At 40.3% G+C, this 17,366-nt stretch overlaps 1 protein-coding gene across 1 annotated transcript in view; it reads right to left on the bottom strand.

Annotated features, from left to right (window-relative positions):
- Positions 1–8,103: 8,103 nt before the first annotated feature.
- Positions 8,104–17,366, bottom strand: part of vps35 (VPS35 retromer complex component) — a 41,512-nt gene continuing 32,249 nt past the window's right edge. Inside the window, exons 12-17 of the mRNA XM_075461944.1 lie at positions 16,573–16,728; positions 14,341–14,463; positions 14,075–14,254; positions 13,405–13,644; positions 10,690–10,833; positions 8,104–9,516 (exon numbers count right to left, since the gene is read on the bottom strand). Of these exons, the coding sequence (XP_075318059.1) occupies positions 9,337–9,516; positions 10,690–10,833; positions 13,405–13,644; positions 14,075–14,254; positions 14,341–14,463; positions 16,573–16,728 (1,023 nt within the window). The 3' untranslated portion in view covers positions 8,104–9,336. The remainder of the gene's footprint in view (positions 9,517–10,689; positions 10,834–13,404; positions 13,645–14,074; positions 14,255–14,340; positions 14,464–16,572; positions 16,729–17,366) is intronic.

The following is a 17,366-nucleotide window of genomic DNA, read 5'->3' as shown; positions in this document are numbered from 1 at the left end:
CTGTTGATGCGTTGCATTCAAGTTCCTTTGGAAAAGTGATAGCTATACCGTGCAGACGAAGATCAAGTTTTTTTTTCTTTTTCTCCAAATGCTATTTTATCTTCCTGATCAATACATATACGACAAAACAAACAACTTTCATGCTACCACGGTTATACCTCATGACAGAAGTGGACAAGAGTCAGTAACCATAGGAGCATGTGGGAGCAGCTGTCCAAAATCCGAGTGCACTGAAAAAACTACTCATAAGATTTATTTAAAAAACCCTTTTATGGAAGTTTTTCTGTGCCAAGAGAGTTGGAATTCGAATTTGTAATATCAAATTTTTTCAGCCTCAAAATCAGACTTTGAATTCGAAAAACCAACAGTGTAAAAAAAAAATTCAACTTAAAAAAATTCAGTGGAAAAAAATTCAACTTCAAAAAATTCAGTGGAAAAAGAACCAGACTTAACATCCGGGTAAAAAGGGAGAAGCAATCGATCCCTGTCTCAATCCATCCAACGGCAGCCAATCAAGTTACGCTCCATTGGACAGATCAGCCATGTCCACCAACGCGGGTGATGGTGCTTCGGTGAGTGAGTTTACTTTATTTGCCATTTGTGTGAATAAAATTGAGTAATAGATATTACTCAATATCTATTGAGCTGATCTGATGAATTGAGACAGGGATCGATTGCTTCCCCCTCGTTTACCCGGATGTTGAGTCTGGTTCTTTTTCCACTGAATTTTTGGAAGTTGAATTTTTTTCCACTGAATTTTTTTTTCCACTGTTGGTTTTTCAAATTCAGCGTCTGATTTTGATGCTGTAAAAATTCGATATTACAAATTCGTATTCAAACTCTGATGGCACAGAAAAACTTCCATACACCCCTTTGTAAGTATTTGCACTCAAATGATCTAAGTAATATTTAATGCTGCAATATCAAGTAACACTCACTTGCCAGTATCAAGTAAATTTTACTTACCATAAAACACAACAGTTTTGAAGATATTAAGTGACATTTACTTAATTACATCTAAGTTTTAAGTTATATTTAGTTAAACAAATTAAGTAAAGTCTACTTGTTTTTCATAGGCAGGAACATAATTTTACTCAAAATTTTAAGTAAATTTGATATATCTGTAGTATTTGCTGTTATGAAGTAATTTAGTAGATTTTAACGATACACTTTCAGAGTAAAGTTTATGTAGTATTTCTAGGTTTATGTACTATGTACTAATACAACTATTAAACATTAAAATTGTATGAGGAAACCTAAGTAAAACTTACTCTTCCCCCATAATTCATGTATTACATTAATAAAATGTTTCATTTTAGTTAAGAAGCTCTAGTTCTTATTGAATCTTAAAAAATACAAGGTAGAAATTATGACAGTTACTCTAATAGAGTTTACTTCACCAAAAAGGTCCCTTTTTTCAGTGTAATACCTGGAATAAGACCCCAAATTCAGATGAGTTGAAGAGGAGACATCAAGGATGCAGAGAGCAGGAACAAAATAGTGAGAAAGGAGGAGGAAGTTCAAACAATTTCTTCCCTGGATCATCATGGGAAATGTGAGATCACTCGCAGATAAAATGGATGAGTTTGGAGCCCTGATAAGGCTACATCGTGACTATCAGGAATCAGGCACTGTGCTAACAGCTCTCTGTTAAGACTATATGGGCAGACAGAGCCTGCAGACAGAGCAGTAACAGTAAAGGAGGAGGATCACAGAGCTGGTTAACAACAGATGCTGTAATCCTGGACATGTCACTGAGAAGGAGCGTCTCTGCACCCCAGAATTTGAACCGCTGTCTCTGAGTTTCTGTGCATGTTGTCTACAGAGAGAGTTCACCTGAGTTACCTGCTGACGCTGTGTGTGACATCATCAGCTCAGTTGTTGCCAAGCTACAGAAACAACACCCCAACCCATTGATGACAGTCTCTTTCTATCTCACCTTCCTCTCTGCTACACTTCAACTTTTAAAATGTGTCATCTGATTTTTCATTTTGTTATCTATCCATAACAATTGCATACCTTTAATGAAAATCATACTGCAGCAATATAATTTCACCTTGTGTAGGGGAAAAAATAATATAAAGTCTTTAATCAAAGGAAGTATTTGTTCACCTGCAGACAGTCTGTGGAGTTTTTGCAGTTGTTTATCCTAAATCATGCCAAATCATTGCAATTCTTTTGCATTTATGTGTTCAAAATAAATGTGGGAGGCATGTTGTCGTCAGCATACAGTCTGAAAAGCAGTGAAAAGAGGGTAAAAAAAGTATCCAGCGTCCTTCTTTGTGAGGTCCCATGCACATCCTGCTGTTAGGATACAGCTTGTGTAGTTCAAAGACACATGAACTGTTCTGGAGAAGTTCTTAGATGTTCAGACCACACATCAACTAAATGTCAGTGTTCAATCCAGGCATGTGTTTCCTGTCATTTTGTTAGGATTTACAGTCCACGACTGCATATGCATCTTACATATTTACAGTTGTTTGGGTTATTTACAGATTAAGTAATAATTAGGACAAAACTGCCAAGGCTGGAGATATTCAAGATGAAATGAGGGCTATGACTAAATGTGAAGTTTAAATCATATCGAGTGCTCAGTAGGTTGTACATATAACTGAAGATATAAGGCAGATAAATGAGCTGCGTTGAGAAAATAATGTCCAAATAATAACAATATTAATGTGAACAGTGCGGCAGATTACATCATGCAAGGCTCTAAGCATTTGGTATTTGATTTGTTTATTTTTTGGAGGGAAAAGTTGAAATACACTTGGTACATCACATAAATTCATACCAGTATTGTAAATTGTGCAGCGACACTAAAAAAGCTAAAGTGGGATTCACACTTTAGTCTCCTTAGCATTAGAAGAGTAAACTTTGAGCAGGTACATTTTCCTCTGGGTAATTCTAACTCTCTCAGTAGTCAGCGGGGATTAGTGAATGAGAGTGACTTCAGACACAGCGGGAGCTAACACAAACTTAAAGGATTTGGCTCTGTTTCTGTACGCTGAATTATTGGGTAATGGACAGATGCGAGCTTACAGATGAATGCTACCGCCCTCCAAACTGGACTTGATGGACCGGAGGAGGATATTGTAGTTTTCCAGTACGTCTTTTTTATTCTCAGAATTTCCGGTTTATTCTTGACATGAAGATATTATTCAACCCTTGATTGAGCACTTAAGTAAGAGAGTTCTGACAAGGGAAGTTTAAAATGCTTTTAGTTCACATGATTTGAGTCCTCAGATAGTTTCAGGAAGTCCTCAGCAGGCAATCAATTGTGTATGCATAGAAGCAGAAGTACATCAAAATTTAGTCATTAGTTATCAACAACTGCGTCAAACTGAGTTTGACACAGAGTTCCACCAATGTTCAAGAAAAAAAAAGCTAATATTCGAACAATGTGAGCAGCTGAGCAGCTGAAGTAGCATGAAATAACTTGATAACATATCAGAGAGCCTGTTGCTGTGGCTTTGATATTTTTGCTATCAATTCTTTTTTTTTTGTTGTTGGAACTCTCCAAGCTCTCAATTTTGTTTGTCGTTTATAGAATAGAATAGAAAAATTCTTTATTCATCCCAGTCAAGTAGCTCAAAAAATTATAAATATTTACAATGATTGTATATTAACAACAACAACAATAATAATAATAATAGTACTAATGATAATGATAATAAATGACTAAATAAATAATGTGAGAAGGACTCAGCAGTCCCTGTTAAAAAGCCTTCTGGCTGTGGGGACAAAGGACCTCCTGAAGCTCTCAGTCCTGCAGCGTCTCACTGCAGCTGCTCCTCTGGCCTGCAGGATGCTGTGGAGAGGATGTTGAAGAAGAAGAGACGGCTCTGGCCCCTCCTGTACACTGCGTCTATGTTGGCAGACCACTCCAGTTTATTATCCAGCACCACCCCCAGGTATTTGCAGGTCTGAACAGTCTCTATCTCCCCTCCATCAATGCAGACTGACTGGTATGGGGTTTTAGATCTCCTGAAGTCCACCACCAGCTCTTTGGTTTTGGTGGTGTTCAGGAGCAAACAGTTATTTTTGGTCTAGCCATAGAAGGACTCCACAAGGTCCCTGTACTCCTTCTCCTGTCCACCATGCACATGTCACAACAGCCGTATCATCAGAATACTTCTGAATGTGGCAGGACTCTGAGTTGTACCTGAAGTCCGATGTGTACAGGGTGAAAAGAAAAGGAGCCAAAACAGTACCCTGCGGAGCCCCAGTACTGCATTCCATTGTATTACTGCAATATATGATTAGATGTAATTTCTAGTTTTCATCTAAACATAGTGATCTGCTTTTTATTTACATTTTGTTTTATTATTTGGCAATAGCTTTTAAATGGCTTTGTAATGAATAATTTGGAATGAAATGGAATTGATTGTATTGAGTGATTGTATTAGATCGTAATTGTCTTAAACTGGACTGTATCTTTGAAGTGACTTGAGGTGACATTTGTTGTGATTTGGCACTGTCCTTCCATGCATTTTCTATACCTGCTTAATCCAACTGAGGGTCACGGGGGGCTGGAGGCTATCCCAGCTGTCATTGGGCGAGAGGCGGGGTACACCTGGACAGGTGGCCAGTCCATCACAGGGTCACACAGAGACACACAACCATGCACGCTCACACTCACTCCAGGGGCCCGTTGCACAAAAGGAGGATTTAGACATCCAGGATGAGTTACTTAGCCAGGTTCAAGGAATCCAAAACATGGCGCCCAGGCTTAGTTGGTTGCACAAAGGCCAAGCCAGGATGAGCAGACACGGATTCATTAAGCCAGGTGAAACCGATCCCGGATAAGTGCTGCACACGGCTTGCTTAAATAGACCCCACGATCGATCATAGATTCACTGATTCACCATGGCAACAAGGGCGGCGTATTTCTCCCCAGCGGAGTAAGAATTATTAATGGAAACCTATAAAGAGGTGAAGGAGAAAATAAAACTAAAAGGAAATACTGCCACAGTTAACGTGGCAAACCATTGCTGACCGCCTGAATGCGTAAGTAGTGCACAAATACACACTCACCACTCTACTGAAACTATCACAATTAGGCAGTGTTCGAACTACGGGGGACTCGGGGGATCCGAGACCCCCTGAAACTGACACGAGACCCCCCCGAAAACATGATTTGGGAAATGTTGGGGGGTCTCTAAAATATTGGCAAAATGTGATTTCCCCTGATGAGTTATGATTGCAGACGCGATGCGTGTGGAGGTGTGAAAAAAAACGCAATTAAAGGACTTGCAAGCATCTTCATCTCCTTCCCTGGGCATAGAAGACTCTGTGACATCAAGGAGGAGTTCTATAGGATTGCAGGTAAGAATTTTTTTTTTTTAAATTACAGTTACAATTACAATGTTAACATTCAGAGTAAGATACTCATTGCATCGTATTACAGGTTTCCCCAATGTCATTGGAGCAGTGGACTGCACACACATCAAAATAAAATCCCCCTCAGGTGGCCATGAGGGGGATTTTGTGAAGAGGAAAAACTTCCACAGCATCAATGTACAGGTGAACATGACTTTTGATAAAGTTGATTAATGAACACTGTACATTGCCTGTAGTGTGCATTCATTGGTTTAACATCTTATCATTTCAGATGGTCTGCAATGCTGACGATTTGATCAGTAATGTTGTGGCAAAGTGGCCCGGCTCGGTCCACGACTCCCGAGTGTTTCGGTACTCAGAGATCTATCGGCGCCTATCACAAGGTGAGCCACAGAACCTCTATTGACAACCACTTTTAACATCATGGCTGTGTTAAGAATGTCACTACTTATGAGGTTGTGATGGTAACATTTTGTGTTCACAGGTGAATTCCTGGGTGTATTTCTGCCAGCCTTTTCTGCTCACTCCATTTGCAGACCCTCTGAAGGCACAACTGGCATACAACCATGCCCATGCCAGAACAAGGGCCCGGATCGAAATGACATTTGGCCTACTGAAGGCACGCTTTCAGTGTCTGACCCACCTGAGAGTCAGCCCAGACAGGGCATGTGATATCATTGTGGCCTGTGCTGTCCTCCAGAATGTGGCCTGCCTGAGAAAGGAGAGGGCTCCCAGAGTGCCAGCTCTCATAGACTGGGACATTCCTGCCATCTTCCCGGATGACGACTGTGGTCGGCTGGTCAGAGACCAAGATGTGTTAAATTATTTTAATTAATATGCATGTTGATTTAAGTTGGGCCTGCAATGGCAGAGGAATTTTTGTTAGGTTTTTGTGCTGTATAGGCAAGGCAATTGTATTTGTATAGGCCATTTTTACAAACAGTTTGTCTCAAACTGCATGCTTTGATTCTGTGCTTTTTGTCTTGTAGAGCACTGTGTGACTTCAGTTTTGAAAGGAGCTGATGGTTTACTTGCTTTGATTCATCCTTGTTCAATAAAGGAACATCATGGTACACTCTAATGTGTATTTATATTTATATGGTGATGTACTTTATGTGTAGTCTGTGGGAAACTAAATTATCTAATGATTCATCTAAAATCATCAGTTATCTAAAATGATTGTAATTAATGATCACAAATGTTTCAATAATGATAGTGGGTAAAGTTAAATGTTTTAACAATATGTTCTAGGCAGTGGAATAAATATTGGTTTCCATTTGTGGCGACCGCTGACTGAGATAAGGAATGAGATTAAATAGATCCTGGAACTTAGCCTGGTCTGGAGCAGGCTAGCTTCACAGAATAAATCTCCATGGTAACTTACGTCTGAACATATCCCACTTCCCTTATCCTACTTTTGTGCAACTGGATCACGGATAAGTTGAGCCAGGATAGCCAACATATCCCGGCTTAATCCCTTATCCTACTTTTGTGCAACGGGCCCCTGTTGTTACAGGTTAGTGATTCTGTATCTGCCTCTCTGAAACTTCCCCATCAGAGTTGCTCACTAAAACTGTCAGGTTGGGTTTAGGGAAGGGAGGACACGGATGCGAATTTCAAAAAGTAAAGGCTGATTTATTAACAAAAAACAAAGTTCAAACTAAAAGCGTGGCTGAGCCGGATTCAAAAACATAACTGTGAACAAAACAAACAAAGAACTGGGCATGGCATGGTATGAATAAATACTTAGCTTTCAAAAAACGTGGAAATCATGGGAAGCAGGAATCTTGGCATGGGTGACAAACAAGGCAGGCATGAATGGCAACAAAGATCCAGCAAACTAAGAGGGGAGACTGGAAACTAAATAGGGAGTGAGAGTGATTGGAGAGTGAGTGCAGCTGAGGGAAAAAACACAGGTGAAGTGAGTGAAACTAATGAACTGAGTGCAGGGAAACTAAAACATGACTAAAAACTAAACATGGACTGAACACAAAAACATAACCTAAAACATGAAACTAAAAACGTGAGTCCATGGGCGTGACAAAAACAGTCCTCAGTTTAAGTTCATCATTTTAGTAGTTACCACCAGAAGTTGCATCGACAGGTAGAATTGGACTTTTATGGTTGTTAAAAGACCAAAGTGTTCCAGCTGTGTAACACTGGTGATAACCAAACCCAGATCTGAGCAAAAATAAGTCACGTTTGACTTTGTTGGTCTCTGGTTAAAGATGGCATGCTTTAATAATCATATTTTCCAACTTAAAACAGCCATTCATTTCCTTTTAGTTCCTTTCACAGCTTCAACATTTTATCAGACTACACCTGTGCAAATTATTAATGTTGATAAAGGTTAGTGTCAAAGTAGCTCATCTTTCACCCTCCCTCTGTCTGAATATAAGGTTCTGTTCATACGTAGAGCTGAAAGTGGTGTACGCTACAAATGTTTCGCTGTCCCATCACTTTTTCTTTGAATTCATTTATCAGTTTGCATCTTTGGAATCCTATATAGCAGCCTTTAATTCCCACACTTTGTAGTGTGGAAAGGTGTACATGGCTTGGTGCCGTTTGGTGAAGTGGGGGCAGCTGCAATTGTTGAACAATTCCCTCTTAAAAAATGAGCCAATTGCAACATGAGTTCAGTTGGGCAAAAAAGTGTTATATCTACCAATTTCTTTATCCATCGGTTCTAAATACATCCAGAAATCCAGTTTAATGTTATCTAATGACATAGTAATAATGTGTGCAAAAATGAACAAAATGCAATTATTGTTAATTTACAATTTTATTTTGGTAAATGAGAATAATTTCCAATGAAGCTGCATTTTTACTGATCAATTTACAAGAAGGTTTAAGCACACTTAAAAGTGAAAACCAACATGTCAATACAACCTCCAACAAACAAGAAGAAACAGAAATCTAACATACTGTTCTAAACATTTCCTTAAACTAATCCGAAATCTTGTACATGATATACTCTGTACAGCAACGTCATGGTGCGTTCCCTCAACATATCGATCCAAAGGACAGCGTCACCAATCAACAGGAGTTGTGTTGATTTAGAAAGAAGAAAAGACAAATTCAGACATTGTTGTTAGTGAGATCTATAGAGAATAAACTGAAAGCAGGCCTTTTGTTACAAACACGAATATAATGGAGTTTTGAGAAAGTGAGTCTAATGACCTGAAATAGGGGTTGGGCTCTTTTGAAAAATCGAAGCACATACCAACAGCTGAATTATGCTGTCGTTTGTAATTCCTCTGAAGCCTTGCAGGAGTGGCAGAAGTGTTGACAACCATGTCAGCGATGTAAACGGTCGAGTGTTCCCATAAATGGAAAAATTCTCAAATGCTCATCAGCATTTAATGGAAACAACACTGTTGGTTCATTCATGTGGAGACAAAGTTTGCATTTACATCTGGCCTTATTTATGGTTCGCTACAACATGTTTGGAAACCTGCTACAAGGCCACGTCCAGAAAGGACAGCAGTTACTGGTTATTCAATTTGGGAAAGTAGATTGTTTGCAAATCAGCTTTAAGGCCATCACTGAACTCTGTAGCCTAAATACACTCAGCTAATTCAGTTCCCAATAAGGATAGATATGAACATAGTTTATTGGCTGACTGACTCACTGGATCCACCTATTGCAATTAATAGGTCTATCATCATCAAAATTCTACACACAAACTAATAAAGTGTGAATTTGTGAAGGAATGGTCAATAAGACTCGCCTCGAGTGCACAATGAAGTTGTATGCAGCAGTACTGACACATGCTTCTGAACAGGTCGCAGTAAAAATGATGCAGCTGATGAACAAAGGACACAAAGAAAAACTAGAAAATAAAGAACGGGGCTCTTTTAGATCTTCTTGACATTTACGTTTATCCATAGCTCATATGAAGACGTTTTTTTTTTATCTTGTGAGTGTGTGCAGTTGTACATTATTATATCGTGAAACATTTTGGGAAGGCTGAACATCCTTCCAAACTGACTCCGTTTAAAGGACCAGGCCCTCGTAGGCGGGGCCCTCAGACTCGGGGGATTCCCTCTGCAGGCGGAGATGTTCCAGTGTATTGTGGAAATGTTTGTTGATCTGCTCAGTTTCTTCACTTGCTTCCAGGTTTGGAAGATCTTCCCTGATCTTCTGGATCAGTTGGTTTAATACCTGAACTGTCACCTGGCGGATGAGAGACAGCATCTTTTTACAGTGTAATGTGGACATATTCAGACCATCTGAAAGCATTGGTCTTTGTGCTTTCACAGTTAAAAACAAAGATGCTGGAGACCCGTAAACCCTAAGCCTTTCCTGTGCGGTATTTGGGCACCAGAGGAGCCAAAGCATTTCTATAAACGGGTCTTTTTGCACATGCACAGGTTAAAAACAGTACTGTGCCAACAAAAGTCGGGAAGAATCCTGCAAATATGGATTTACAATTTATTTAAGGATGTAAATAATTACAAATCAACAGTCAGGAAAAAAAAGAAGCTTGTCAGAAAATGAAGATTCGCTGCAGCAAATCAGCCACAACTGTAAGCACCTTTAAATCCAGGTTAAAAACATTTATCTTCCGGTGTGCTTATGGTTGAGTTTAGATTTTCTTTGATTGCTTTCAACGATGTTTTAATTTTAATTTTATTTATTTAATTCTCTTTAAACTGCTTGTTTGTATACTGCTTTATGCTGTTCTTTTAAATGCCTTGTCTTTATGTAAAGCACATTGAGTTGCCTGTGGTATGAAATGCGCTGTATAAATAAAGATGCCTTGCCTTGAGTAACAGGCGGTCGCTGACAGCCAGTTAGAACACGCATAAGTTCCTACTGTCAAAGTAAGAAAAAGGTTGCCTGCTCTGCTCTGCTCAGCATAAAGTCACGGAAACACATCTGGGTTGTTGTCTGGGTTTATGACAAAGGCTTGTGCTAATGCGAAAGCAGGATTTTCCAGCACTGCTCCAGGCTGTGAGCGCCAACGCTGATAAGACTCTTTTTTTTTGTTTCTTTTTGCAACCAGATGTTTCCACATTATTGTCTTGCTAGTTGTGGGGTAAGGTGACAATATACAGAGGTCTTCTTATAGTATTTCATGTTTCATTCAAATATTTGAGAACATGGGTTTAACTCCCCGTTGCCAAGTAACCTGGTAACACTTTTCAAGCATTATGTGCACAGCATGTGATCACCTGAAGTCAAATGTACACCACATGGCACATGACCAAATCTGTCCCCCTCCAGGACAAATTTGGAGCAATCTTTGTTTCCCTAATATGGAATTCAGATTTCCTAACAGAAATAAGATCTTTGCAAAATGAAAGAAAACAAAGCTGAAATAATCATTGTGAAATGACGTCTTACCGCATCATTTTCCCTTTCATAGAAGCAGATGTATCTGTTGAGGATTTCAATGAACAGCTGGACTTGCAGTGACGAGTCCATGCACTGGTTGGCAATCTTCAGGGCTTTCTTTAGACATTCCATCACCCGCTTTCCATCACGGATCTAAACCCCCCAAGCAGTTCACAATTAGAGAAGTAGATTAAGATGAAAAACAAGCACAACAGAGTAACTACTGCAACTAAACTGGTGTTATAGTGGTGTAGAATGAAGGCTGGATAAACAGGGTTTCCTTTTGTTACACTTTATATTCCTACACAGAGGTGTGCACTATGAAGCCAGCTCAACACAGCTGGGCTCAACAAAACCTGCTGCAGACACCCATCAGTTACCCTAAACCTGGCTTTGTGTAAAACACCCCCAATCATCAATACGAGAATAAACACAATATTAGGGCTGGGCAAGTTAACTTTTTATTATCGCGTTAACTCGTTAAGTATTTAACGCCGATTAATATTTTATTGCGCATTAACGCAGGTTTTATTTTAAATTTTTTTTTTTTTTTTAATTTTAAATTTTTTTGGGGGGGCTTTAATAGATAGGAAAGTTCAGAGAGACAGGAAGCAGGGGGCAGAGAGAGGGGGAACGACACGCTGCACAGGGCCGTCCAATGCTTTTATTTTGTAAAAGTCTGCTGCTGTCTGCTGTGGAACAGGAAAAGAAAGTAATCGGCGGATCCACCAAACATGGAGAAGGGTACGGAACTTTTACTCTGCCATTTTCATTTTAAAGTTCTTCCAGACGGCGGAGTCGACAGAACCAAAGTCATCTGTAAACACTGCCAAGTTGAATTGTCTTCTCAGCGTAGTAGTTCCAGTCTAAAATATCACTTAAAGGCAAAACACACAACTGATAGCAGCAAGTCATTCAAGGAAACAGACAGTGGAGCGAGGCTTCTACATAAAAACTACAGAAAGATGCTGACGTTAAAAGTGTGTTTGCACAACAAATGTTATGGCACTTTCATTCATATGGCAGCACATTTAAAATAAAACTAAATGCTAAAAGCTATACACTACTTTTGGATTCATTTTTGGATTCTGCGTACAAATGCGATTAATCGTGATTAATCAGGGAAATCATGCGATTAATTAGATTCAAAACTCTTTGTTTGGCCTGGCAGCGGAGATTCATCACTACTAGATGAAACTTGGATACTTTAATCTGATTGAACAGCGGTGAAAGGGGCCATTTTAAAAACTCTGAAGATAACTTCTTCCTTTCTACTAAAGCTGTGCAGTGCCAGTTAGTTTCTGATCAAGTGTGCACAGTGATTTTTACACTTTATACACCCACATTTAGAGCCCACAATTGGGGGTCGAGATCATTCAGATAAATTTGAAGTGACTGACTATATTTGCACTAAATCCCTAAATTCCCTGCAGACTGGGCCCTTACTTACCAGGTGCAAAGCAGAGGAGAAGGCCCAGGTGTGAGGGGTGTGTCGCTGAAGGGTGAGGCTATCTCCATTTGTGTACATTTATTTGGAATGCCAGAAGAAGATGTTATCAGAACAAATTGATTGTTCAGTTTTTTCTTTTTTGTTCATTTTGGATGATTAAGAACTTGTGTGACTGGGATGTCATTGTCCACATGCTCACCTGGTTACTTCATAAAACAACCCTCAGGATTCACCTTGTTTACCCCACCAGGTAAACCTGGAAACCTTTATGTCATCCACAAACATTTCTATTTACTGTCAGCCAATACCAACAAATATTCACACACTCCAAGTGTGTCTTCAGATTGAAAACAAAACAAATAAATATATATATATATATATATACAAAAAAAAAAAAAAAAAAGCCACATTACATTTGACGAGAGATTTTTAGTATCGGGGTGCATGACTGGGGGATTGTGGCACATCGGAATTATGTTTCATCTGGCTTGGACGTCATTAAATTGGCACACTTTCAGTGTCATTCCTAAATAAGATGTTGTTTCCTTAGATACTCAGTGGGGTTACACGGCAAAGAAAGAATCGGATTAAGGGCTAAATTATAATAAGACTGAGTTATTAAGTGCATGTATACACCTAAGTCTGACTAAAAATCGGATCGGGTTACTCGCAGTCGGATTCAGACCCCGAGATAACTGGGTTGAAAGTCACTCTAAACCTGCTTGTAGACGCTGAAGCACGTGATGAATCAGACTTTGCGTTCTGCGCATGCTCCAGATGTTTTCCCGGGGTCGTGACCCGGAAGTCAAAGGAGACGATATTCCTGTTGTTGTCGCCGTCAGAAAGAAACAAACAACGCGATGGAGAATGCTCCGTTGTGCATCGCGTTTGTGCAACAAGCAGCTCATCACAGCCCAAATGTAGAGGGACGTAGCTTCATCTTGCTCTGCGTTCTCCATCTTTCTCCAATGCCTGAGTTTGTTGTTGTTGTTGTTGGTGGTGAAGAGGTCAACAGGAAGTGGCTCTATTAGCAACAGTTGGAATGGGTACAGCGCCACCTATCATACCGGGGTATGACACGCTTTGTGCCTCTGATCCCATTCATTCACCGCCATATATCCAAGGAGAATTACCCTTGCTCAGATAAGGAGCAGAACCCAACTATAGCTGTAATGGAATTAATCTCACCATGTGGACCTACTGAGTGTGTCTGATGAAGACCTAGACTTGTGTCTGAATTAAATTTGATCCATAAAAAATGAGTTCCAACACACCTCTTCGCCATTTTTGTCAGTGCTGCGACCTGACCAGAAGAGATGGGCACACGTGCTGACAGCTCGACACTGGTCAGGCTTCTTCAGCAGCTTGGATGCAGCCAGAGCACACTGAGTCCTCAGAGGCTCGTGGTTCTCCTCGCTGAAACATCTCATTCGTTCAAAGGTGCCAATGATCAACGTGATAGCTGCCAACTGGGCTTTGGAGTCACTGATCTCATCCTCATAGAGGGAGAAGGCCTAATGTGATAGAAGAGAAGAGGAAAGAGAAAAAGAAATCACCATGGTCACATCTGGATTGCTTTTAGCAGAAGTGCACTGAAACGTTTGGTGGAACTTGTTTTTTTAATCCAGGAAAGTTAATTCTCCTAAAGGAGGCATATCATCAAAAAATAAAACTTTGCTGTGCTTGAGAGCATTCATGTGGATCACCCCCAACTCAAAAAAATCTCTGTTTGTTTCATTATTTATAACAAGACCAGAAAATCTGACTGCTAAATTTAGTTTTTAATTCAAATCTGGACCAAAGCACGTCGAGATCTGGGGAAATGGTGTGGGAATGTCCTTTAACTGGAATCACTGATGTTTGGTTTGGCTAATGAAGTCTGGAGCACACACAAGCTATTTTCACTTGGCATGCTCCAAACAAATGACTGCTGTTTGTCACTACCTGGGACATGAACTCGTATGCTACAGTTTCATGGTTCTCAAAGCCAATCTCTCCTGCAGCCAGCGCCCCCTGAAGGAAGAGTCGAAGAGGCAGCTCAGAGAGCTCAGCCTTGATCAGCGCACTGATGGTCTGGTGGGCGAAGGAGAAGATCTTTTGGCACTTCTTCTCCCACTTGTCATCCTAATGGAAGACGAATAAGGGATACATCAGTAAAACAGACACTGAATGCAGCATGTGAGATCCAGTTGAAATGAATGACTGCTTACCGTTGAGGAACTTTCTTTGTATCTAAAGGCTAGCTGGTAAGCAGCAAACACCAGAGGAGGCAGAGTGTAGCGGATCCTTTGGTTTCCACCAGCACCAAAATGTTTCCGGGCTGTGTTAAGAATCTGAACCAAAAGCACAACAGTAGCTTCAGTTAATACAAAAGCCCATTTCCACCACAGTCATGGGGAGAAAAATAATACCATCGTAGCATTACAACTTAGCAGATCCTCCAGGCAAGTGGGTGAGACACAAGTTGGCTTGGAGGACACAAAAGGATTTCACCATCATCACCGAGGACTACTATAGACCTGGATTCACAAACCGTGAACTCTTCAACGCTAAATCAATTTAACCCCAGAGAGAACGCTGCAGAGGAACCGGCTTTGCCAGGTGAAACCTTCCCTGACCAGCAGCAGCAGGTTACAGATGGATGCTGCAGAAAAACTGCATCAGCTGATGGATGATCACTCACTGAATCTGTCAAACATGCATCACTCACTGAATCTGTCAAACATGCATCACTCTCTGAATCTGTTAAACATGCATCACTCTCTGAATCTGTCAAACATGCATCACTCTCTGAATCTGTTAAACATGCATCACTCTCTGAATCTGTCAAACATGCATCACTCTCTGAATCTGTCAAACATGCATCACTCTCTGAATCTGTCAAACATGCATCACTCTCTGAATCTGTTAAACATGCATCACTCTCTGAATCTGTTAAACATGCATCACTCTCTGAATCTGTTAAACATGCATCACTCTCTGAATCTGTTAAACATGCATCACTCTCTGAATCTGTTAAACATGCATCACTCTCTGAATCTGTTAAACATGCATCACTCTCTGAATCTGTTAAACATGCATCACTCTCTGAATCTGTTAAACATGCATCACTCTCTGAATCTGTTAAACATGCATCACTCTCTGAATCTGTTAAACATGCATCACTCTCTGAATCTGTCAAACATGCATCACTCTCTGAATCTGTCAAACATGCATCACTCTCTGAATCTGTTAAACATGCATCACTCTCTGAATCTGTTAAACATGCATCACTCTCTGAATCTGTCAAACATGCATCACTCACTGAATCTGTCAAACATGCATCACTCACTGAATCTGTCAAACATGCATCACTCTCTGAATCTGTCAAACATGCATCACTCTCTGAATCTGTCAAACATGCATCACTCTCTGAATCTGTCAAACATGCATCACTCTCTGAATCTGTTAAACATGCATCACTCTCTGAATCTGTTAAACATGCATCACTCTCTGAATCTGTTAAACATGCATCACTCTCTGAATCTGTTAAACATGCATCACTCTCTGAATCTGTTAAACATGCATCACTCTCTGAATCTGTTAAACATGCATCACTCTCTGAATCTGTCAAACATGCATCACTCTCTGAATCTGTCAAACATGCATCACTCTCTGAATCTGTCAAACATGCATCACTCTCTGAATCTGTCAAACATGCATCACTCTCTGAATCTGTTAAACATGCATCACTCTCTGAATCTGTTAAACATGCATCACTCTCTGAATCTGTCAAACATGCATCACTCTCTGAATCTGTTAAACATGCATCACTCTCTGAATCTGTTAAACATGCATCACTCTCTGAATCTGTTAAACATGCATCACTCTCTGAATCTGTCAAACATGCATCACTCTCTGAATCTGTTAAACATGCATCACTCTCTGAATCTGTCAAACATGCATCACTCTCTGAATCTGTCAAACATGCATCACTCTCTGAATCTGTTAAACATGCATCACTCTCTGAATCTGTTAAACATGCATCACTCTCTGAATCTGTCAAACATGCATCACTCTCTGAATCTGTCAAACATGCATCACTCTCTGAATCTGTCAAACATGCATCACTCTCTGAATCTGTCAAACATGCATCACTCTCTGAATCTGTTAAACATGCATCACTCTCTGAATCTGTCAAACATGCATCACTCTCTGAATCTGTCAAACATGCATCACTCTCTGAATCTGTCAAACATGCATCACTCTCTGAATCTGTCAAACATGCATCACTCTCTGAATCTGTTAAACATATATAATTTGATGGGACGCTTTGGGTGCACGATAGCTTGTGGAAAATCCGTTTGTGTCTGCAAAGCCAACCTGTGTCCGTGCAGTGCTGCAGATGATATGTTCAGTACATGAGTTAAATGTGCAACAGGAATGTTGAGAGAAGCACCCACAAGATATTGTTGATCAGGATCGTCAGAGTGGAACAGATGGATGAAACGGCCCACAAGGCTCTGCTCCTCAGCAAAGTCCTCCGGGTCAGGATCATCGGCCGGCTGGTCTGGCTGGTCCTGTATCAGTGTCGATACCAGGCTTAAGATGGCGTCCACCTGGAGAAACCAGCATTCAGTTAGGTCACCGTATCACATGAACAAACACACATCATCTGCATGTCAGCAGAGCCTGTTTCAGCTTCCCCATAGGTTAGAATGATGGCACACATCTCTAACACTAGAACTACCTTCAACACAGTGAAAGTGACAGTATGTATGTCGAAAGCAGAAAGTCTGCTGATGAACCAAACTGCTTTATGGGATATGTAAAAGCCATTTCAAACAAGCATCAAGGTCCATAAATAATCTAGAGCAGAGTCTTGTATTTGAGGCTACGGAAGCCCAGAGCGGACGTGGTACGTATATACTTTTTTTTTATGGTTTTCTCGAGATAACGAGTTAAAGTGATAGTTCGGAGTAGATTCACCCTAGGGTCATTTGAACCGTGACATCCAGCCAAGTAGCCCACACGAAGTTTTTCCGATCTTGGCTGAACATCAGCTGAGTTACTGAGTTATCCCGAATAGCTTAGTACAAGCGCTAATGGACCCTGGCAGTATCTCCAAAATTACCGCACTAAAATCACATGCCATGACACCAAACTTCTACAGTAGTACAAATATGGTCTGTACTCACAAAACGATGCATTTGGAAGTTTGAAAATAGTCCAGGAGTTTATTATTATCAACACAAGC

The sequence above is a fragment of the Odontesthes bonariensis genome, chromosome 1 (assembly GCF_027942865.1).
Source record: "Odontesthes bonariensis isolate fOdoBon6 chromosome 1, fOdoBon6.hap1, whole genome shotgun sequence".
Classification (NCBI taxonomy): domain Eukaryota; kingdom Metazoa; phylum Chordata; class Actinopteri; order Atheriniformes; family Atherinopsidae; genus Odontesthes; species Odontesthes bonariensis.
Note: the sequence above shows the minus strand (reverse complement) of the source record. Positions and strands in the feature narration are given on the sequence as shown.